This window comes from Epargyreus clarus, unplaced genomic scaffold, assembly GCF_041222505.1.
Source record: "Epargyreus clarus isolate Ecla_fem2 unplaced genomic scaffold, WU_Ecla_fem_2.2 ptg000003l, whole genome shotgun sequence".
Lineage (NCBI taxonomy): Eukaryota > Metazoa > Arthropoda > Insecta > Lepidoptera > Hesperiidae > Epargyreus > Epargyreus clarus.
Window position 1 is genome coordinate 10,343,293 of NW_027332211.1, and position 23,140 is coordinate 10,366,432.

The 23,140-nt window shown below is 34.1% G+C and overlaps 4 protein-coding genes across 4 annotated transcripts; all 4 read left to right on the forward strand.

The window, feature by feature from the left end:
• Positions 1-603: 603 nt before the first annotated feature.
• On the forward strand, positions 604-3,282 carry LOC140753613 (uncharacterized). The gene is made up of 4 exons (XM_073088364.1): positions 604-807; positions 1,305-1,466; positions 2,462-2,619; positions 3,084-3,282. Exons 1-3 carry the CDS (start codon positions 736-738, stop codon positions 2,609-2,611), a joined length of 384 nt encoding a protein of 127 aa, XP_072944465.1. The 5' UTR covers positions 604-735; the 3' UTR covers positions 2,612-2,619; positions 3,084-3,282.
• A 1,149-nt stretch (positions 3,283-4,431) lies between these two features.
• LOC140748978 (uncharacterized) lies at positions 4,432-7,647 on the forward strand. Its single transcript, XM_073081974.1, has 3 exons — positions 4,432-4,569; positions 6,360-6,576; positions 7,333-7,647. The coding sequence occupies exons 2-3, from the start codon at positions 6,401-6,403 to the stop codon at positions 7,526-7,528; spliced, it is 372 nt and encodes a 123-aa protein (XP_072938075.1). The 5' UTR covers positions 4,432-4,569; positions 6,360-6,400; the 3' UTR covers positions 7,529-7,647.
• A 528-nt stretch (positions 7,648-8,175) lies between these two features.
• On the forward strand, positions 8,176-19,551 carry LOC140753622 (uncharacterized). Its single transcript, XM_073088378.1, has 6 exons — positions 8,176-8,405; positions 12,561-12,600; positions 14,584-14,972; positions 15,154-15,368; positions 17,838-18,036; positions 19,228-19,551. Exons 1-6 carry the CDS (start codon positions 8,366-8,368, stop codon positions 19,449-19,451), a joined length of 1,107 nt encoding a protein of 368 aa, XP_072944479.1. The 5' UTR covers positions 8,176-8,365; the 3' UTR covers positions 19,452-19,551.
• Positions 19,552-20,458: 907 nt separating this feature from the next.
• On the forward strand, positions 20,459-22,594 carry LOC140753626 (protein msb1l). Its single transcript, XM_073088387.1, has 2 exons — positions 20,459-20,761; positions 21,206-22,594. Exons 1-2 carry the CDS (start codon positions 20,639-20,641, stop codon positions 22,376-22,378), a joined length of 1,296 nt encoding a protein of 431 aa, XP_072944488.1. The 5' UTR covers positions 20,459-20,638; the 3' UTR covers positions 22,379-22,594.
• The last annotated feature ends 546 nt before the right edge of the window (positions 22,595-23,140 follow it).

The following is a 23,140-nucleotide window of genomic DNA, read 5'->3' on the forward strand; positions in this document are numbered from 1 at the left end:
GTTTTCTTATGCATTTATGAAGGACGAACATGAGGCCTTACATAATCTGTGTATGACAGCTGTAGATATTGATGCAAGGATTCACTGGAAAACATCTTGGAGCTGGCAGAGCGCTGCTACAGGAGACGACAGGCGGGCTGCACAACTGAGGCTGTGGTATGCAAGCAGGGATACACGGAACTCCAAAGCCAGTCATCTTGAAATATTCTTTCCAATTTCTCTTAAATTTATCTTCGGAAAATCCAAACGGTTTGAACGTGATGTGTGGTGAACTCGAAAAATGGGAAAAATTTAAGCGGTCACATCTATTTATAAGCATCGCCAGACCGTCGCGATTTTTCAGTACCAACTCGATGCGTTTTTTCAAAGTTATCTCGTTGGTTTGGACAATTTATTTTTATTCAGTTAGGCTATGGTAATCAATCTGCCACTAGTTAGTGGTCTCCTGTAATCATTCCAAAGCGGACTGGTCCTTCCTGATGTCGGATACAGACACACTACCTGTTGAAAGCGTAGGTTGATGTTACCTGGTATTTATAAGGAAAAGGCGTATTTAATAAGTCTCACGATATCATGACTGGCAACGTATAAATTGATGTGCTCGCTTGATAAAATTAAGACAAAAACTTCTTATTGTCAATTGACACATTTTAGCCTAAGTAAATATTTTAAAAATTAATTAATAAAAATAGTATCTAACATTTCGGCTTTAAAATTGCAGTGTAAATAAATACAATGTGTAGTCCAATACTTCATCTACCAAGTTATAAAGAACCTCCAGAATGTATTCCTTGTTATCCAGTTCAGGTAATTCTGTGATGATTTCCTTATAGTTTTCTACATCCAATAATACTTTATATTATTTGTATGTGATTGTTTATTGTGATAGATTGTTATAGTACAATGTGAGTATGAAGTCACAGCCGGAAACTGATTTCGGCATCATAGGCTTACGTACGAGGAGAGTAGAGAATATGGGCATATAAGGCTTATAAATACTATAAACATCCTAGCCTATCCCATCTTAATTACTTGCTTGCATGACGTTGTTTTACTTTGATAGTGGACACACAGTCAAATTACACAAACACCCACACAAAGCAGAGAAAGCTAGGCGGTCATTTAAATTTTGTCTGGCCGGGTTCGAATACGGAAATCTCTACGCAGCAGATAAGTGTGATGAGGACGGGGCCATCGAACCTGGACATAATACGCAATGAAAAATTTGTATAATTAAATCGTATATTTGTATCTATGTCATTCATCAAATATTAGGTTATAGATCAGCGTTTGTATTTATTTAGGGTCCACCATGTCTGCCCTGTGGCATGGATCCTGTAACGCTGCGAAGACCCCTTATAGTCCACGACAGCACTTTCGACTACCGGCCGACTAGTTGGCCAGGCATGTTACTAAACAACCAGGATAAGAAGATTAGATATCAGCTTATCAATTACGAGCGTCCGGTATGCTATTTGAATTAATCTACATACTTAGGTATTTCAGGATCTGCCTCATAGATTTCTATGTTAACCTTTTTTTAATACGTGGTCCAATATGAATATGGCCAGTAGTAATTATTTAAAAAGAAAATTTGCCTAGAAAACCAAAACGTAAATTTTTAATTTTAAAAAGTTTGTCGAGTAAGTCGAGTAGTCGAATTAAATTTTATTTCTCTACTATTTATAATCTGTATAGTATTTTATTAAAAAAAAACAGTGGATTATTTTAGTGGGATTGGATCAAAAAGATAATATAGGTAATATCTACCTATATAAGTGATGTAATTTATGATGTTTTTTTCCTTTTATTTACAGGTTCAGTCGCATTATCCATCCTGTGCACCATCTTATAATTAATGTTAAGGTTGGTAAAAAATTTATACGTTTAACAACTGGCCAGTTAAAACAGGTTGCTAATAAAAAAACAAACTGTCAAATGCAAAACAAGACAAGACACATTAGGTTCTAAAAGTTTATTTAAAGTGTTTGTAAATTTTAATATTGAAATTAAATACATTTTTAAGATTTCGTCAAATAAAACTAAAGTAAACAAATATAAAATCTCGCCATAAGTTTCAGTTTAAAGAAAACGTTAACTGTAACTTCATAATGTGTAACCGAATGGGTGTCATCGGGCAATTGCAATCAGTTATGGCAGCAATTCAGTAAGTTATGTTGTGCCTTCAGTACTACATTTCGGGTGATTTTAGGTCATTTGCAAGTAAAGTTACCTAACAACCACATATCATTATTTTAACTGAATTCACCCTTTAAACAACTTCGTCCACAACTGAAAAACCGAGCTACTATGAACAATATTGCAGGACCAAATTACCGGCGTAACGCAAAAACCTGACGGCAAATTTAAGTAGCTGCTTGGTCAAAATCATAAATCTTACAAATACGTCATTTTCCAAATAAAATTATGTACCTAATCCTATTTTGGTTTGATCCTACAGGGGTGGATGTGGAGGCTGTCCCGGCAGTTGCTGCGCAACGCCCTGCTGCGCGCCACCGTGCTGCGGTGGTGGATCCCTCGTCACCGTTTACAGTCAAGTAGCCCATATCCAGTGACACTACTCCTCGATCACCGCAGCTATCCCTTTTAATATTTCGAGTTTGTGTTAAATTTCGCTTTTATTAATTTGGTTAATTATGCCCATTTGCTGCATTATAGTCCGCGTAAAACTGCTAGTCCGCTTTGAATATAAAATATGTAGTAATGAATCGCGTCGCCATAGCAAATTGTATGACTACACCTGCTCGAAACAACTTCTGAGCGGACTAGCAGTTTGGGCGAGGACTACCTATACTTGATTTTGATCGCTTGTTGTTTTTTTTTATTTTGCGTTTCATTCTCGGAGTATTTTATTACGTAGTAGGTCGAATTACTTATAAGCAGCCTTTTAATTTTGGAAAAGTAGCTAATATGTATCTCCTTTAACAATTTTAATATTTATTTATTCAATTATTTGATTAGTTGATAAAGTGTTTTGCTGTGAAAGGGTTTTTTTTTGCTTTTCTTAATTTTATTTGTAATTAATTTGATAGCATAATAACAATAGGCACTTTACCCAACAGATGCCATACTAGCCGTGGGGCAGCCACCTCGTCCGGTGGCCGCTTTCGACAAAGCGACGATAGCAGTCACCTACCACGGCTGTCCAAGTATAAAGACGTGCTGACATGTCCTCGTTAAATTGTCATGTTCGTTGGAAAAAATTGAAATTGTTTGTGTAAATTGTGAAAATAAATAATGTAGGCACACTATGTTATACAACATGTAGTTTTATTATGTGTTTCTATATAATCATAATTAGATGAACAAAATAAATAAATAAATAATGAAGCAGGTGTACGGCGTCTGTCTGTCATACTCTATGTAGGTATCTATTATACTTATCCTATCTATTAAAAACGACATATGTGTAGTCGTGCGTCACATCAACACATGCCACGTAATGGTGGTATTAAATTTTATGTCAATCGCTAGTAGTGGCACTTTATAATGGATGCCACTATGGCACATGATTAAGTACACAAAAGTACTTGGCTTAATTTCTTGTTTGGTTCTTAATGGTAGCGCTACATGTAGGTCAATACCAGCTGCGCTTTATTGGGTTCCTTACCTAACGGGTAAAAACGGAACGCTAAAATATCTAACCCTACAGCCTTCGCTGTCTGTCTGTCAGTCATAGGGCTCTATTTCTAGCACCGTAATAGAGAGACACTTGATTTTTTACAGAATATGTATTATGGCCGCTATAACAACAAATCCTAATCCTAATCTCCAATGCCTAATCTTTCTTATTCCGAGAGGAGACCCGTGCCCAGCAGTGGAACAGTAATGGGTTGATGATGATGATGATGATAACAACAAATACTAAAAATAAAAAATCTTCAAAATATATGTGGGTCGCCAATCGCCATACAAGAAACCACCACTATTCGGCGTATTTTGCTTTATCTATTAATTCATAGTGAGTAGGCTGTTCGAATTTTCACAATACATTTAATTGTATGGTTACTATGATAACATAAAAAAATAATTGAAAATTTGGTTGTACGAAACTCGTCGTGTGCGAGTGTGACTCGCGCTTGGCCAAAGTAAACCCACGATAATTCCTTTTTAACCGATAATTACGTGATGAGAGAAATAAGCGTTTTCCAAACTGCTCCGCATGCCGCTCCGGGGTGTGTGAAAAAAACTGATAAAGCAGTCTTGCATTTTAATTTACATGAAATAATAATTTACATATTAAAAATGTTACATATTATGTTATATATATATTTTTAATGAAGTATCTTAAAATATGATTTGGTAAAACTTAAAAACCGATGAACTGTGAAATCAAGCTGAAATAACCCGGCACATAAAAGTAGATATTCTATGAATAAAATCTTTACGGTATTACTAATTAAGTACTGGCATAAAACGAAATCACATTCATATCATTTTAATATGACATAAAAAATTAAATGACATAAAATTTTAGTTTATAAAAAACTTAAATTTAAGAAAATCCCTAAAAAGTTGAATAAATATCAAAATATACGAAAAATATATGTAAGTAATGAATACTTTGTATAATATATTTATTTGCAGGGTTTTGATGAGCGCGGTGACTGATTTTCGTCACCTGTGAAAGTCTTCGAACACGCTCCACGACGTACACATGGGGTACAGGTTAGAGCTCTACTGAATTACCTTATATTTTCATATGATTGCTAACAGAAATAAGCAAATGATCGTTATTATCGCGGAAGGATAGAACATTCTTTCAACTATTGACTTGCCAGTGCAAGTGCCATGGCGTTACAGTTGCAATATAATTCTTAAAACTACAATTTCTCTCCTTAAGAGTATCAACAAACGAATAACTGTGATCAACTGGTAAAGACGTTTAAAAAATGACTTGACTCCATAAATCTTCACATATTTCCATCACAAATTCCACTGAATCCGATGGTGCTTAATCCGAAATAGTATTCCCAGAACTCACTAAATGTAGTATCCAAAATTGTATTCAAAGCTTCACCTTGCAAAAATAGAAATGAAATACACGCGCTATGAGTGTTTGCAAAAACAAAAATGAAACATGCGACTTTTATGAAATGTCGATACGTGAAGTCAATGACGAAAGTGTAATTTTAGAAGTTGAAAATAGCTTAATTCCATGATTACGGGAATCTTCATCCAACATCCCAGATGGTTACAATTAGGTATCATCGGCAAGTCTTGAAAGCAAAGTAAATATAGTGTAATCTATACAATTAGAAAATAGAGATGTGTGTTTGTGAATTAAAAATACGTAACTGTTGCCAGTTACATAAATCAAACTTTGTAGAGAGCGAAACACTTTTCTGACCGACTAAGTACCTACGTATAAGAGTTATTTATTGATAACGCCTGGACAAATTTCGACGCTACATTTACGCAAATAACCTTACAGAGAGAGACATGAGTACCTCTTACCTCCGAAAGGAATTTTATGTAAAATAAAAAGAGTGTATATGATTACATCCGCATGAAAAGCTTATTCTAAATCGAATAATTTGTTTAGGTACTTTATTTTACAAAAAGCGAGCAGAACTTTCTGCTGTTCATTAATTTTCACTCAATCAGTATTACATCGATGTAATATTTCAACCATCACTTTTAGTTTACTAACAGGACAAATAAGAAAAACATTTCATGCCAAATCTCAGGCTAGCTTTTCGTTCTTAGTTGAAAGGTATGTGTAGAGTACATCTAACATTCTTCAGTGTAATTATATTCCAAGGGCAATAGAGATAATGGCAAACATACACATACATGTCCAATGCCTAAATTGTTTAACATGTGTTAAATTTCAATATAAATATACTATTGAATATTTTGTTCTAAGCAGGCATTTGGGACTAATGTGCGATAGAAACAGTAAGTATGCGAGCAATGCAGCGATACATATAATGGAACATCGACAGTCCGATATGTCATGTTGTCTCACACGAGTATCAATGTGTTTTATCAATCAAATATAGCTATATACATATATAATTACTTCCATGGACACTAGATATTATATCACAAACCTATCATAAATCTTCTTTCAGTAACGTGTCTCGGTTGCAAGCACCTAAATGGATTGAACGTTCAGACACAAAACAACATCGCGCCGATTTGGCATGCAAAGATCCCGGTTTAAATCCCGATCAATCAGTCAAACATCTTGATGTAGACATTTGTACTAGATATTTCTTTCCAGTGTTCCTGATACCTATAATACTAGTAATGTTACTAGAGAATTATATATACACTACGTAGGTATAGATGTAGGTATTTAAACAAATATTTTCATAAGACTTTCTTTACAGTTTACTACCTTATATTAGAAGCGAAAGAGCTGAGTAAGAGCATGTCGGTGCTGCCCAGAGGATTTGAGTGCGTACGGCCGTGCCCGAGGTACGGCGTCGTACGAGGAGAGTACAGCATTTACTACAAGAGGCCACGGTGCGGCCAGCCCAGGCCACAGCCTTTCCAGAGAGAAGTTGCTCCGTTTTGCGGTGGACCCAGTAACGTTCCATGTGAAAGGTAACAACTACTTGTTGGGATTAGGTTATCTTTAAAAAATCAAACTACAGGTAAAATAATCTACAGTTCTGTATCATAGCAGAATGGTAAGGATAAAATAGATAATTTACTGGAGAAGGTAAGTACCCCATGTCTCCACAAACGGACATAGTAATTAAACCAGTAAATATTGTTTTTTATCAACGTAAATTATATAAAAAAAACTAGGACATCTAATGATAAAGCTAAGTTTCTGCATATAAAGACAAAAACGGTTTTTCCAGTCCACAAAAATTGTACAGCCGGGGTCGCGGGAATAACTACATAATTAAATTATAATTACATCTTTATATATATATATATTTCTTATGTGCGTGTGTATGTCGCTGAACTCCTCCTAAACGACTGGACTGATTTTGATGAAATTTGTTGTGTGTGTACAAGGAGACTTGGGAATGGTTTAGATTCACAATTTAGTGGAAAAGTGTTTTTTTAATTAATTTTTAAATCGTAAGTAGTTATATAATCGGAAACTATGCAGTTGATCAAGTGATGATCTTTAGCAAAGTTGTTGTCCAAGAGCCCACGAGGGTTTGGGAGTTGGTAAGACCAATTTTCGACAGATGGCACCACTGTCATTCCAATGCAGGTACAAATTTTCCGTTTTATGTATGTCATACTATTTCTTTAAAATGCGGGCGAAGCCGCTGGCACCACTAGTATTAGTATAACTCTTTAATAAGAATACATTTTAAAATATGCACTTACCTTAAACAGGCCTTGCTGTTACGACTTCCCGTGCAAGGCGGACTGCTTCAACCACGGAGCGTGTACGCGACCAAGCGGGCGGTACGCGCGCACCGTTTGGTATCCGGGCGAGTGCTGCCCTGTGGTCCCTCCGTGTCAAGCCTTCACCTGCCCTAATCCGCCCTACCATCCCATTTGCTACCAAACTTGTAATAAGCACGTATAAAAGTGAAAATGTAACGTCCACGGTGTAACTTAAATATCCATTCGAATTTGTAGTCAATGCCGTGTCCTTTCATTTGTTTGTTTTCTGTCTGTGCCGTAAATAAATGTGAAAAGAAATTTTATGCTTTTTATTTCTAATTACGTTGGTAGATGTACATAATTATGGCAGAATGGAACGTAGGTACACGAAAACAAAACGTGTGTATACCAAAGTATACGTGATTACGGTAGCGCCTAAAAGAGTTAAGTAGATAAAATACCTTTTATTTTTTGGCGTCAAATTGCATATAAATAATATCGATAAAATAACATTGAATTTTGATCATTGTTGTGTGAAAATATTATTTGACTAGGGAGTAGGAATTTGCACAAAAATGTAAAAACAATATTTTTCTTAGAAAATAGTATACAAGTATACAAGCTTACGCATTCAAATATCATGTCTATTAACAAACTGCGCATATGTTATTTATAAAACATAATTGCTCATTAGAGTCATTTCGATTGCTCTCGGCTTAATCTCTCTACTCTTCCTGTCGGGTGTCGACCTTGGAGCCATACATACAAAGAATATGATGCTTTACTGGAAGCAATGTCTGGACTACGGGCAGTGCGTACTGCGTAGCGCTACGCCCACGTCCGTAGTCATAGACTGAGCTTCAATCAGTTGTTTTCGCGTGCTTTCTGCGAACAGTTGGCTTTGACATTTGGCTACTGTGAGCGCCAATATTGCAATCACCCGATACGTCTACCAAGTTGCACAATACAGTTACAGAGACAATTTTACTTCGTTCATATAAAGTGACTTATATTTTGCAGCACGAATGTTGCTCTCAAAATGTATTTTCTATATGCGTTTCTAATTTTTTGTGTCGTTGGTAAGATTTTTTTTATATTACATAAACTTATAGATAAATGCACTACATGGCTAAAGCCTTGTAGTGCATTTATCTAATACAAAATAATAATTTATTTTGGGTAAGAAAAAAATATTAATATTAAAAACCATGCACTTAGGTACCTATAGAAAGTACCATCTAATTTAATAGATAACAAAATCATGTTATTGAATCCCTTTCATTAAATACAACAGATTGATTTCTTATCGTTTGAATGTAACTCATATTCACGTTAAAATAACACTGAAGTTTAAAAGGTAAAAATGTAGAAACTGTATTTACAAACAAACGTAAAACTTTCGACGCCTGCGCATTGTCCTGTTTTAAATATCATTTCCTGCTATTTTCGTAAAACGTTATGTTATAATGAAATAGCATTTTTGATAAAAATATATTGCAACAAATTATAAATCGATATCTAAAATACTCCTGAACATATACCTACCCATTTCTAAAATAATGCTATTTTAATATTGTTATAATGTATTGTTTTATAGTGTTTGAATGAACTTTACACAAAATTAAATCAATTAATACAAAATTTCCCAATTAAGTTTTGATAATTAGTATATAATCCGCCTTATGATCAGGACCTTTTTTTGTTTACGATGGGGAAACCTTCAAAAGGTACCCGGTGCCGTGGGAGCGACACAGGGTTATATGGAATTCTTATCGCACTAAAATCCCCCCGGTGGCCGTCCTCAGCGTTGCCAAGAGGACTCCAGGATCTCCTACGGAACGCAACCGGAATCCTTTGAACGCGTTGTCCCTTCGGGCTCCGCCTAGGTGAGCTTCAGGACTCACCACACCGTTTGGTGTTTACGACGGTATGCGACCACACACATTCCTTCCTTCCCGGAGTTGCTTGCTGGACGGTTCGACCTCCCAATCTTACAGCCCGCAACCCCTTACGATCTGTACCTACCGTTCATTGACTTCTGTTTTTCCTAAATCAATTTCAGTATTTCTGGTTTACCACATCTTTCGTAGACTGAGACACGGTATGGTACGCAGCAACATACACTACTGCTATTTCTAATGTAGAACCTTTCAAAGTGACAAAATCCTTTATGCTCCGACTCCGCAACCATCACCACCACAACTATTTATCTCTAATAATAACAGTGGTAATAAATTATAGCTAGAAAACAAAAACCACGTTGTTATAACCAAACCTAAAAGAAAGTAATCATTGTATATATATATAAGAATAAAATTATTAACGAGAATGAATGTTACTGTTCTAAAAGTGTGAACGTACCACCAGGGTGGTAGCGAAGATGATTGTAGGGAAGATGATAATAATGTTACTTATGACCTTGATTTCAAATTTAATTGTCAATCAACAATGAGTATCTCAACGTTTGTAACAATCAATCTCTTTATGATTGAGTGCCATGATTGCGCCATTATTGCCCTTTGACAATCATGTCGTATTCTTGATATATAATTGTGGGTCCAATTGAGGTAATTTATCATTCTTCTGTGTTACAATAATGACTGAGGCATATTAAAAAAGTTCAACATAATTTGGAAGAAATCCTTATACACTTAGATTATTTATGTATTTTTTCCACCATCCACTTACACCTCTGCTACTGTGTATTTAACTGAAGGTGTAAAATTTATATAAAATGTAATGCAAATTAAGCCGAATAATAATAAAAATAAAACACTAAAATGACAATAATATCAAAAAATATTTAGTACACAATATTTTTAATGGAATTAGTTGGGGACCTATGCGTCGTGCAGCAGACTATAGAAATTACTGATACCATCCGTAATGGGGAAGATCATATAAATAACGAACATAAATTAATTCTGATGTGTGGGAATTTGTGTTCCTACTAACAATTGCAGGTGTCAGTACTGATAGTCCTCGTTTTGGATTCATTCATTTTCAAATTTTCGCTAAGTAGGTATACTTCAATAGAAATAAATTTTCTCTATAATGTTTCGTGCTATTGTTTACTTTGCTTTGTATCAATTAATCGCAGATTGTCCTTGTGTGCATTGCCCTAATTTACAATTAATATAATTATCGAACTTGTACCGAATCAATCGAAGAATAATAAATTGATAGTTTGATATGTTGTGAATGATATATTAATTCAACGTCCCTCTTGTAATTAACTGTCACGCAAACTTGAATACTTATCTAAATTACATAAAATATACATTTTATCATGATTAAACAAGATCATTATCATTATTGTATTCAACATTAACACTGGTTCTATCAGTCATTGTACATAAACCATATTTTCAATATTGCATTGGCTAAATGATGCATAATGCATATTATAGATAACTTAATCAATATTTACATGATAAATTGTCAAGTATGATACAAGCGCTTAGTACTTTGGTTAATCTATGAAAACATATACTTAATCACTGACTTTTACTATTTTATTTCTTATCAATACTGTCTTATCAATACTTTATTTCTATACAATCGCAGAAGTCATTGTTTATGCATATTAAAGCATTTTTTTATAATTTATTGTTTGAGTCAATCTTGTAGGCAATATTATTTATGCCTGGACGCTACAAAGAAAACATAAATACCTAAGCTCATTCCCAACCATTCGTTGGTTCATGAGTATTTTGGTTTATGATTAATTTTTTTTTTATGTCATAGACATAAAAAGTGTCCTAAACATTTCTTCTTATTGCATTTAGATTAGATAAATACTAACAAGATACTAACCATTAACTACACCTATGTATGCAATGTCTTCTATTACAATTGCTAAACACTTCTTGCGACAAGCAAAACTGCTTCGCGATTGAAATGATCATCGTTATTTAAATCAATGATATCATGCAGAATATGTGTAGAGCATAGACATTATACATTAGTAGAACTACTTTGAACAGCTTACAAATACAATAATTTACCACCATTTACATTCTCCTGTCAGATATTATCATCATAACGCAATGTGATATTTGTATAATTCCTGGCACGTGCGGATAATTGTATTATGTATATATTCATATTACAGGTAAATTATAACTTTCTTCTTTATTATCGTAATGTGCAGTTGCTCAGTATTAACTTACATAAGTAGGTACTTACTAAGTGAAATGTTTATTATCTACACATAGATTAGTAAAGATACTTCGCCGCTTTGAAATTGAATGAAGGCACAAACGGCTTATTAGTAAGTTCTTTTTTTGAATTCTTGACAAATAAAAACATTTTTAGAGAAAATTTACGAATAAATAACTAATACTGCATAATTTACATAATAAATAAATAATTTCAAATATTTTAAAGACATTTTAGCACGGAGACGTGGCAAAACTTTTTTACGCAACTATTTCTATTCTCAAAACTGGGTACATTTTCTTGTTAGGAGTGAGTAATCTTTACTAATCTATGTACCTATCTACAATTAAAAATGTCAGAAAGACTCCAGTATATAATAATGTATAATAATTAACTTCTCTATGGTACTACTCACAATTTCGCACGACTCTTTTAGGGCTCGAACACAAAACTGCGATGCGACGCGATGCGAATTCGCAACGCAGAAAATTGCGATGCGAATTGCTGCGATGCGATATCGTGCGGCGTAGCGTCTCTCAGGGTGACCAACAACAACAACCACTGTGCGATGCGAATCAATTCGCAAGTTCTTGCGATGCGTCGAGGGAGCTCGCAGATTTTTGCGATGCGACGTCGCATCGCAGTTTTGTGTACGAACCCTTACGGAAAACTCAAATTTGACTTCATTTTTAATACAGTTTGCATCATCGATATACTACTATTGGTTTGCATGAAGACATTATACAAAAAATGTTTAAAGTTTAGGTCATGCGAAATGTTAATGACGTACCTATCTTTAAATAATCATCTTGTTAACATTTTTGAAATGATTGTTTGTCTTATATGCTTGAAACTTTCGAATAAATATATAACCGACTTGGACCACAGAAGCCAAATAAATAAAGGCAGACAGAATTTCAACAAGACATCAGTTCATAAATTATTACGTTACGCGATGCCATCATATCCGACCGTCGTAAAGTCAACGAGGTGTTTAATGACATGTTCATGACTTTTCGTAAAAATACCACTTGTATACCCGATATTTTACGTCCCTATCTAATTTGTTCTAGGAAGTCTCAGAGCTCGCCAAGCTGACATCGATATCAACAGGTTGGTGAGTGACGCACAAGGCTTGGCACTCATCGGCTAATCAGCTTACATCTCATTTATCCTGAAACTTTTAACAATTACATAGCACACAAATATCTGACAACTAATTCTGCCAATGACTTTCCAAACTAATAACAAAATATCTAAGCTACCCAGTTTGCGCAATCATTTTGGTCATCGAGCTTCATCCGTTTGCTCCGTCTGCTTTTGGTTCTATAACCATTTATCATATGAGGAGTTGAATACAATTTGTCTGTTTCCAATGGATTCCATTTATTCCACACTCTTTTTACGGAGATCGTTGAAGATGTTATTAAGTAATTTATGATATCACACTATTTTGTGTTTGTTTTATTGGTAATATATAATAATTAATTTAATTAATATAATAATAATTAATTTAATTAATAATTTTAAAGTGGTAGAACCCTTTGTGGTTCGACTCCGGCGGCAACACCGCCACACCTATTTCTACCTAACAACAGCAGTGTTAGGCGCTGCTGTGTTCCGTTTTGAAGGGTGTGGTAAGGGAGACAGACTTTTCCGAGGCGTTCCAACTTAGTCCTCAGGGGTAGCGCATCTGTGGCTGACCTCAGGTAGGAATACCTAATCCTATCTGGGGTGATTACAAATGTCTATGGGCGGCAGTAGCCACTTACCATCAGGTGGACTGCATGCTCCTCTGCTACTCCTATATTATAAAAAAAAATAATTATAATAATTAATGGCATTATACAATGGCATTTCAAAAAACACGAAGTGTCCCGGATATAGGTTTTACATTTTTGCATAGGTATTTAATTTTTCTTTACTACAACTATAGGTAAGTAACATGATCATCGTAGTTGCATTTTAATTATTTGTAAATAATATATTGTTAAATACTAATGGCATCTTGTAGCTGACACGTTTAACTTGTTGTATAAGCATAATAAGTATTATGTGTCCATTTCCGTGCATAATTCGACTCGTATAGAACAATGCTACTACTCATGGTAACAATGCTACTACTCTACGTAGGTTCAATTCTCAGACTCTTTGTGTAAATTGATAAAACCAAAAATAGGAAGTTTAGAATTTAGAGTGTAAAGCTTTCATTTGCGATATACGTTTTCTGGATCCAAACTATATGGTAGGTAGATAGTTACTATGACAAACAACTAAAAAATATGTAGTTAATATGTTATTTAAATATACACACACTCTTTTGTAGTTACTAAGTACTATGCTAAAAACATGAAGACATATTATTTTTTCGCCAAGTGTAAGTAAAAGGAGAGAATTAGTTTTCTCCCTATTTCATTCCTCTTTATTTAAGCCCTCGAGGATCATCTGAGTCGAGTCATCTTTCAATTGTAAATGTAGATTTTATGTCGATTTTGCTTAAAAATAACCGTGCATATAGGAGTAAGAGACCGAAAGTTAGTTATTCAATAAAATCGATGTGAGATTAGAAATACTGATGGCTAGGTGTAGATGTGCTAGGATCACGAGAATAGAACCATCTGCGTCATTCTTGCATATATTTGCACATAATTCAATGTCGATACATTCAAAATTTACGAGCTTTCTTGTTTTGACTGCTAACAGCCGGTCTTGTGAGTGTTTTCAAATTCAACATTTGTTACTGATAAAGCGAGTAATGGTCTAAAGTTTACGGCAATATATTTCCAGAACAAAATTGTTGTTTTCTGTGCAAGAGAGATTGTTTAGAATGTAAGATTATGTTTGAGCTAATATACACGTCATACAGGTACTTAAGACTTACCGAAAATTCCAGAAAATGTTTGCGTTGATGTCTAATTTTGTCAAATTAAACAATAATTACTGAAAACTACACTAAATACTAATGGAAATTAAAAAAATAGTATTTCATATACAATTCACACGTAGTCTCATAAATAGTAGGTATAATCACGATCCTTCGCAGTGGGCTTAAAGGCCTTGTCTCATATCAAATTATATATTTTTTTTATTTTACAGGTTGCGTAGATTACGAAACGAGGACAATCTTTTCTACTCATCCCCAGTTTATAACCCCGCTCGCCGATCTATAGATTTTGATTCAATTAGGAGAAGCAATGATTATGATGATAGTAGCAGCGGGCTATCCCAACCGCGCCCGTCATTGCACTTTTTATATCCCCCACCGACCCCCTACCCGAAAAACACGATCAACTTCCACCAGCCGAGGGAAGACCCAAAGCTTTACTACCAGTCTGAAGCTTATCTTAAGAAAATTAACTTCAAAAACATTGACCACGAGGTAGCTAAAGTGTATCCCGGCAGAGAAGTTGTAAGGGCTGGGGAATATGAGAGGCCTCGAATTTTCCAGCGCAAAATAAGAAGGGAGGATAATCGAATTTATTCAGGTTTAAACATTATTGTAATGGACTTTAATAAAACAAAGTAAATTATATTCCACAATTGCGTTGTTCTAGCTAGCATGATTTTACTGAATACAGTATTCAGTTAGCCGCTTATTAGAGTCCAAATCCATGAAGTGTATCGAAAATGTAAATTTTTATATTTAATAATTCTCCCTTTTTTCAGGACATGACAAATGTATACGATGTCCTCACGACAGGACTTTAGTGGCGAAAGCGGGGTCTGATAAGGTAGTCCTACAGGCGCCGCGTCTTGTCACCTGTTCAGGGCACAGGCCTTATGGGAACGTGAAACTTGTCCAAATGTATGGACCCAAATTCGGTTCCCTAGTCACAGGGGGCTCCCATGTCGTCATTAGTCGAATTACGTATAACGATGAAGTAACAATGACATTTTATACTAGACACGTTATACGCCCGCTAACTTAAGAGAAAACTTGAGCGAAACTGCTTTGATAGCACACATGCACGTTTTTTATTTTACTTACCTTTACTACATAGACAAATGTTCTATAAGGGACAGAGCTATTAGAACAATGTGATAAAAAAAGACAACTAGTGTTTGACCTTGCGTTTCAAGTCTACGCAAACGTAAATATTGACCATGGAATATAGTGACCAATGATTACTTCAGTCAAAACGGGACATCGATTTTTTTAAGTCAAATACTTTTTACTTGAAAAAATATAGTTAAATACTAAAAAACACGCTTTTATGATAAAATTAACTAAAAAGTAGAAAATAATTTTCAATCTATGAATCATTTAAGGAACAGTAAATAGTATAATTGTGGAAAAAATGTGGGGCGCTTTTTACAAAACTGGTAAATGGAGCACCCCATGTTTTTTTTCATAATTATACTATATACTGTTACTTAATTGACAATGGCAACGGTTCATTTCGGAGACAACGGCACGAAGCATCGGAAAAAGGGACTGTCCCGTTAAAAACGGGACGTATGGTGGCTATCCCATTGATCCGCATGCTTGTCAAAGACAATGAAATAATGGAACAGAAGGTAAAAAATGTCCAAAACTGTCGATAATAGTTTTAGTACGTCGTTTACGTAGAAATGTTATAGTACAGTTTAACTAAATAAATAATTATTAAATAAAAATATAATTTGAAAGAATGTATCTATACAGATGTATCGACTGGTTTAAAATATATGATTTAAAAATAGTTTATATTTATTATCATAGATTAGTAAATATTACTCACTCCTAACAAGAAAATGTACCCAGTTTTGAGAATTGAAATAGTTCTGTAAAAAAGTTTTGCCACGACTCCGTGCTAAAATGTCTCTAAAATATTTGAAATAATTATTTATTTATTATGTAAATTACGCAGTATTAGTTATTTATTCGTATATTTTCTCTAAAAATGTTTTTATTTGTCAAGAATTCAAAATAAGAACTTACTATTAAGCCGTTTGTGGCTTATTTCAATTTCAAGGCGGCGAAGTATCTTTACTAATCTATGTTTATTATTATCAGTTTTATTTTACACACGACCATTAATTGCAAAGTTGTGTAAATTTTATAAATGTACTAGCTAACCCAGCAAACATTGTGTTGCCATATAAATAAAAAAAATGTTAAGGGTGAACAACCCTTATCACTTAAGAGATATGAAAAATAGATAGTAGCTAATTCTCAGACTTACTGAATATGCATATAAATTTTGGTGAAAATCAGTAAAGCCGTTTCGCAGGAGTAGGTACAGTAACTAACATTGTGACATGAGAATTTTATATATAAGATTCTAATTTTACCGTGGTTTTTTTGAGGATTAATTTCTGGCTATACAAAGATTGTTTATTAAATTATGTTTAGGTTAAGGAAGAAATACGAATAATAAGGAGAAATAAGAATACGACGATTTTAAAATACCGTATACTATCCTATATAAATTTTATGGTAATATTTTTTATTATTTACCACAGGTATCGAAGGAAATTTAAAGATTAGGATACAGAATTTCCCATATATCGATTTTATTTTATTAAAATAAACCATAAAATGTTATATTTTGACTAAAAACACACTAATATAAAAATTAAGCAGTGGGATCTTAAACTATAACATACGACATATGAACATCGTCAGATTCAATAAAATGTCACTTCTGTTCTGTTGATCTATGACCATGCATTTTGCGTCTTTATCACTTTCATTGACAAAAACATACTTTGTCTCTTTCTGGTTACTCACGTAATCATGGCGGATCGAACACGAAAAATAAACGAAATTTAATAATTTCTCTTCATTTACGTGTGATAGGTGATTCCATGAAGTTTGTTTCTTTTTCGAGCATAGTTTTTGCATTTACGCATTGCACAAGAAGGCATTTTGAGGCTTTAAATTCAAAATAATGACGTTCAACGTGTTCCGTGACATTCGTGTGTATTACTACGCCGCGCGAGAGCGACTGGACTTGGCTGGAGTCGTTTTACACCACTTGCCGTATTTTGTATGTTTCAAGTTTTGCCCGCTTGTGGCGGATCTTTATATTTATAGATCAATGTGAAGTAAGAGAACTTTCGAAATACTTGAAACAGATTTATTAGTATTGATTTCCGAGAACATGCACAGTTTAAGAACATCTCCTTAATTAGTGAAATTGGATGGCATTCTAACTACCCAAGGTCGTCTAGTGTCACATAGGTTACTCTACAATCAATATTAATTCTTGAATGGACTGGAGCTGTGGGCATTAACAAGCTAAATAGCCTCACCAAATTATATTTAAGGACGTCACTCTTAATAAGAAATATATTTATATCGTGTTTAGTCATTTCAATAATTTTAGTAGTGTCGCGATATTAAAACTGATTCATACAAATTGCAGGTTCTCCATCTATGCAAGATGCAAATACACGTGATTGTTCAGAGTTGTCCCGTTCCAAAATATTTAATGGCACATTGCGACGCATATGACAAGTCATGCAACTTCACGTGCAAAGATTCGAAGCTCGAGCTACATGGGAAGGCTTCGTCAGTCTGCGGCGATGACTTGAAATGGGAAGATGATCTTCCAATATGTAGAGGTAATAATCTTATTAAAATTATTTTTTTTCGTACTATCGATTTAGTGTAGGTATTCGCCTATGTAGGTATGTGTCCAAGGCGTCAAGGATAAAGGGAATCCTATTTGAAGACCCGCGTGGCGGAGCGGTCACCATACCGGTCTGACGCGCAAAGGGTCCCGGGTTCGATCCCCGGCCAGATAGATATCTAAATGATGAATTTAGATTTCTGTTTCTGGGTCAGGGTGTTTGTGCATTTGTCTATGTGTGTGTCCTTGATAACCACGACACGCCGAATCCTAGTGTGGGGTTGTGAGTGTACAACATCATCTATTCATTTAAGTTGGTTACAGATATACATGGATGGCACTATCCATCTAAAACCAGGGAGAATACATGATCGTTTTCTTTATCAAACATATAAAATGTGTTTAGTTAAATACCTAATAAGAACTCAACATGCTTATAGTGCCATAAGTCATATTATTATGGTAAATATGTAAATATACAATGATTTATCCTAGGTTAATCTGACTCATTTCAAAGTTGTGTCATTGTTACCTATTTCATAAAAAAATATTAAAGGTACGTATTTTATTGACTAGCTGAGTTATTTAATTATGATATGAGAAAACATTATCAAGCCGTGAAATAATTATCCGCAGCTCTTTTATTTTATTATGATACGATTAGAAACATGAATGCGATCACATGAAGAATTTAAGCTAATGACCTGAAGGAAGATATAGATTCGTCTAACATAAGCATAGATTAATAAATATATATCTATTTGTGTGAATCACTTTAAACATTTTGAATAATAGCGCAAACAGATGCATCGTATGATTCAAGTCCGAGATAGCTGTAGGTAATTTATCGTTTGATGTAGAAATACCCAACACGATGTTTATGACGTGATGTTAAACGCATCATTAGTTGTACCTGAGGTTGGACACTATGTGCATACTTATAAACAAATATAGCATAATTAAAAATATTATGATATGTCTTGCTGAGTACAAAACCCCTTCTAATGAAAAAATAAATATATGACTAAAAGAGGAATTACAAATTTACTTTAATAAAACAAGTAGACATTACTAGCTGCTGTTGGCGGTTCATCGAACAATACCATTAGAGAAAAAATATATACACGATGTAACGCAATCGGGGGTCTAGGTCTGTTAGTTAACTACGTTATTTTTATTACAGTTAGAAGTTGGTGTTATACGCCAGTACCTCCAGAACATGGCCATTTAAGCTGTAAAGGTAACTCTATGGGGGAAGGTGCTGGTATGGCGGAAGGATCGAAGTGTCGCATCAGGTGTGATCAAGAATATCGTCCGAGTCCTCGGGGCATAACCGTTTGTCGCAGAGGGGTCTGGACACACAACTCGACAATATGCCAACCCAAGAACCGATCTCGAAAAGGTTAATAGTACTTAAGTCACCGATATAAAGGAAAATTATATTCTTATTGTATTTACTAACTAATATATTTTATTACATATTATTTCTAATAAAATAGTTTTAACACTAATTGTTATTCTTAATACCTACCTGTCTCTAGATCTCTCTCGATGTCTCAACGATCAAAATACCTATATGTGTAGTATTTTGCACATTAATTGTAGTTACTGTAATACCAACATAATTTATTTATCATATAAAAACATATTCATACTCCTGTAACGGATTTTTCCAATGAAATACTTAAATCCAGCTGTTATATGTAATAAGTTAAATTCACTTACAAGACCCCCAAACCCAATCTCCATAAGTCCATAGATGAATACATAATATAATAGTATAGTCCGCGTAAAACTTGCTTTTGTCTTCAATGTAGAATACAATCATGTACATCACATCATCTGCCTTTTCCCACCATTATTCCCTTTTTAATTACGCATACAGCCAGATAAACCAGATGTGTCCAGAAATATCTTTGGAATGAAATTAATTTAAACAGATTTTTTATAAATTTTAACAACGTTTTTCCGTATAACATTGAAATAATCCACTCCCTTACAGTGCCTTTCCTACAAAGACAATTTAAAAATCCATTAATTAGAAATTAATGATAGTGTATAATCTATGGTGAAACGGGAACCGGTCGTACCACCATAGCGTATCGTAGTCTATTTTATTTTGTGGTATCACTGTGTCCGTGTACGGTGTTGCTAATTCTTATCATTAGTGTTGCTACTTGCTGGGGCTTGAGGCGCGTTCAATGTGCTTGAGTTTAAAAATTAATTTAGAAATTAAAAAATTTGTTATTTATACTACATTATATAAAAATTATATGTCTTTACTTTATAATTAACCGTAAACTTGTTAAAGTGTTGCTACATTACTAAACTACTTTGGCTGTATGCAGTGATTAGCATTACTTACATTCTTGGGCGATGTAAAAAATATGAGGCAGCCACAATTTAAATTTAGAAACAAGTTTTGACATTTGTAGCCGTTAGATGTTTTGGGCAGTATTTTATTGGCGGTTATTGAAATAATATTTTGAGTTAAAAATGTTCTTCTAGTTCGTATTTTAGCCAATAATGTTTATTTAGTAGTTAATTATAGAAAGGGTTTATTTAGAATACTTACAGTATAACATACAAGGACAATGGGAAGCAATACAAGTAAAATTAACGAGACAGCTGCTCAGACACAAAAAAACGAGTTGGATGTTGGCGACAATCCTGATCCTAGATCTCCGACGCCCGAGATCGCGAGGACACCTTTACAGGTATCGTATTGCTGCATTATGCATCATTTTACTAAAGGATTTAGTATTATTTATAGTATATTAGACGTTAAATTCCATCCTACATATTTCCCGCGTATTATTTTCACAGCTCAAGACTGATTTTAAAGCGATATTTTCCTATTTATAGTCTTTAGGTACTAAATACACCATTCCATTTGAAGTTTGTATCTGCATTATATATAATTTTATTTTATCACGTGCGTTGTTTGTTTGTTACTTAAAAAAATATGTATTTATTATTTGACATTATACCTGTAATATTTTCTCGTAGCTTGTACTCCTGCGTGATTTTCCATTAATTCATGCTCGTTGGCAAATATAGATCCCTGGATTGAACAGTTTCCTCAATATTGACGTTCATTGCACAGGTTGTTTGTGGATCAATTAAATAACGTACCTATATAGATATATCTCTTATTTCAGACAAAGACTGGAGCAAAGCACAACATAACAAAAAATGTAGATTTAAGGAAGACTTTCGAAAATGGAGAAACAAAAGAGAAGCTTATTCACAACAACCCTATTCTATCAGCTGTTATCAAGAACCATTTACAGTCATATGACCCTAGATCTCCAACAGTGGAGTTTGACAGGACTCCTATTATACTTACATCAAATCTTGATGATGACAAAAGGATGCAACGACAGCCAATAGAGACTAACTGTGCTAGTCCAAACTTACAGAATGATACTCTTGATAATTGTGAAACCGCTATTGATGCAAACAACTTATGTCATGACAAAGTTGTACCAAAAAATCTATGCCAAGGGTTCTATGACATAACACTTGATGACACACTTAAGGACAATGAAGAGCCCTTAGGTTCATCAACTGCCTCTAATGATGCTATTGAAAATAATATATCTAATGGATGTGCAAACAAGCCTACAAAGTTACTGGAAACAAATTTTGATTATGTGGAGATTGGTACTGAAGAAATAGATGACACAGAAGAGAATATTCAAAATGCAGAATTGCAAATTCACACAGATGAACCTCCACTTGATATAAAAAATATGAATTTATTTAAAGTGTTAAATGAAGACCCTAGATCTCCATCGACAGGCATTGAGAGAACACCAATTGTGGTACCAAAAATTGATGGAGACTCCAGCCCAGAAAATGTTGAACAAATGTCAGATGATACATTGATTAAAGTATTGCAGAATACAAATGTTGAATTACGCCAAACCAGTAACGCTCTAGATAAGAATCCAGATGGGCTACTCATTTATGAAGATGAAACAAGTTCTTTAAACGAAACACCAAGAAAGTCCAAATCAACTATAAATAATGGTTCGAGAACACCATTATCTTGTATGAAGAATAAGGATGCAGGACACAACAGGTCAAAATCAGCAAATACATTGTATGATCCTATTAATCAGAAAGTTGCACCATGCAAAATGGCAAAGCGCATGTCCCATATACCAAGATTGAAGTCCTTGACAAAACAGTCTAAACTTATTCCAACCGGAAGCAGTATTTCACTTAAAAATATATCAAAGACATCAGCTGTGAGTGGCGATTGTGAAAACACTCCACCACACTCACATCGTGATAGATGGGACAAAGATAATAGTATTGTGCTTTGAACAGTAATTAATAATCTTATGATTGCGATGCCCCCCTATTGTATTTGTTAAGTTAAACAAAAATAAAAATTGTTTGTAGCTTTCATACTTAATAATGTGTTACTGTTATTGAATTATTACAAGTATCTATATTATCAATTGACATCATGACTCATGGGACTATGTAATGGTGATTTATTATGAATAAATATTTTGACAAGTTGTCCATTATGGAAATGTGTCTTATTCATTACTTTTATGCCATTAATTAAAACTGTATGTACTTATTTATTTATTTATTTACATGCCAACAGCAACACACAATACATTATATAGTACTTAGAAGTACACTATAGTAGTAACAATAATAATAAGGTTCGTATGAGTGCCAATTGAGTGAGTCTATTTTTATTTTGTATGGAACAAATCGAACCATACGCAACCATTATAATGCTGACTGAGCATGGTATTAATGAAACAACCGCAACTGTTGCCCACTAGTTTCGATCTGTGCCATTTAACTATGATATAAGTGCTACTGATATAAGCAGTGGGACAGTAATGGGTTGCTGATGATGTACTGACAACACAAAATATGATTACAGTATTTTATTTAATATTACATTTAAATAGTGTAAAAAAGAGTATAGACATGTCTGTCTAAAGATATTGCAATACACTATTGGCAGAACAATCTATAGAATTATTGCTCATGAAACTGAACCTTATATATTCGTTATTATTATTCTATATATTCGTTATTATTATTCATAGAATTACCAG

What these genes read in the sequence shown, in the direction of transcription:
- LOC140748978 (XM_073081974.1), top strand. Translation starts at nt 6,401, where the DNA reads ATGTCGGTGCTGCCCAGAGGATTTGAGTGCGTACGGCCGTGCCCGAGG. An exon ending in AGTAACGTTCCATGTGAAAG is followed by an intron (nt 6,577 to 7,332) that starts GTAACAACTACT and finishes TACCTTAAACAG; the next exon opens with GCCTTGCTGTTACGACTTCC.
- LOC140753626 (XM_073088387.1), top strand. Translation starts at nt 20,639, where the DNA reads ATGGGAAGCAATACAAGTAAAATTAACGAGACAGCTGCTCAGACACAA. An exon ending in TCGCGAGGACACCTTTACAG is followed by an intron (nt 20,762 to 21,205) that starts GTATCGTATTGC and finishes CTCTTATTTCAG; the next exon opens with ACAAAGACTGGAGCAAAGCA.
- LOC140753622 (XM_073088378.1), top strand. Translation starts at nt 8,366, where the DNA reads ATGTATTTTCTATATGCGTTTCTAATTTTTTGTGTCGTTG. An exon ending in GAATTACGTATAACGATGAA is followed by an intron (nt 15,369 to 17,837) that starts GTAACAATGACA and finishes TACAAATTGCAG; the next exon opens with GTTCTCCATCTATGCAAGAT. An exon ending in TGATCTTCCAATATGTAGAG is followed by an intron (nt 18,037 to 19,227) that starts GTAATAATCTTA and finishes TTTTTATTACAG; the next exon opens with TTAGAAGTTGGTGTTATACG.
- LOC140753613 (XM_073088364.1), top strand. Translation starts at nt 736, where the DNA reads ATGTGTAGTCCAATACTTCATCTACCAAGTTATAAAGAACCTCCAGAA. An exon ending in TTCCTTGTTATCCAGTTCAG is followed by an intron (nt 808 to 1,304) that starts GTAATTCTGTGA and finishes GTATTTATTTAG; the next exon opens with GGTCCACCATGTCTGCCCTG. An exon ending in TTATCAATTACGAGCGTCCG is followed by an intron (nt 1,467 to 2,461) that starts GTATGCTATTTG and finishes TTGATCCTACAG; the next exon opens with GGGTGGATGTGGAGGCTGTC.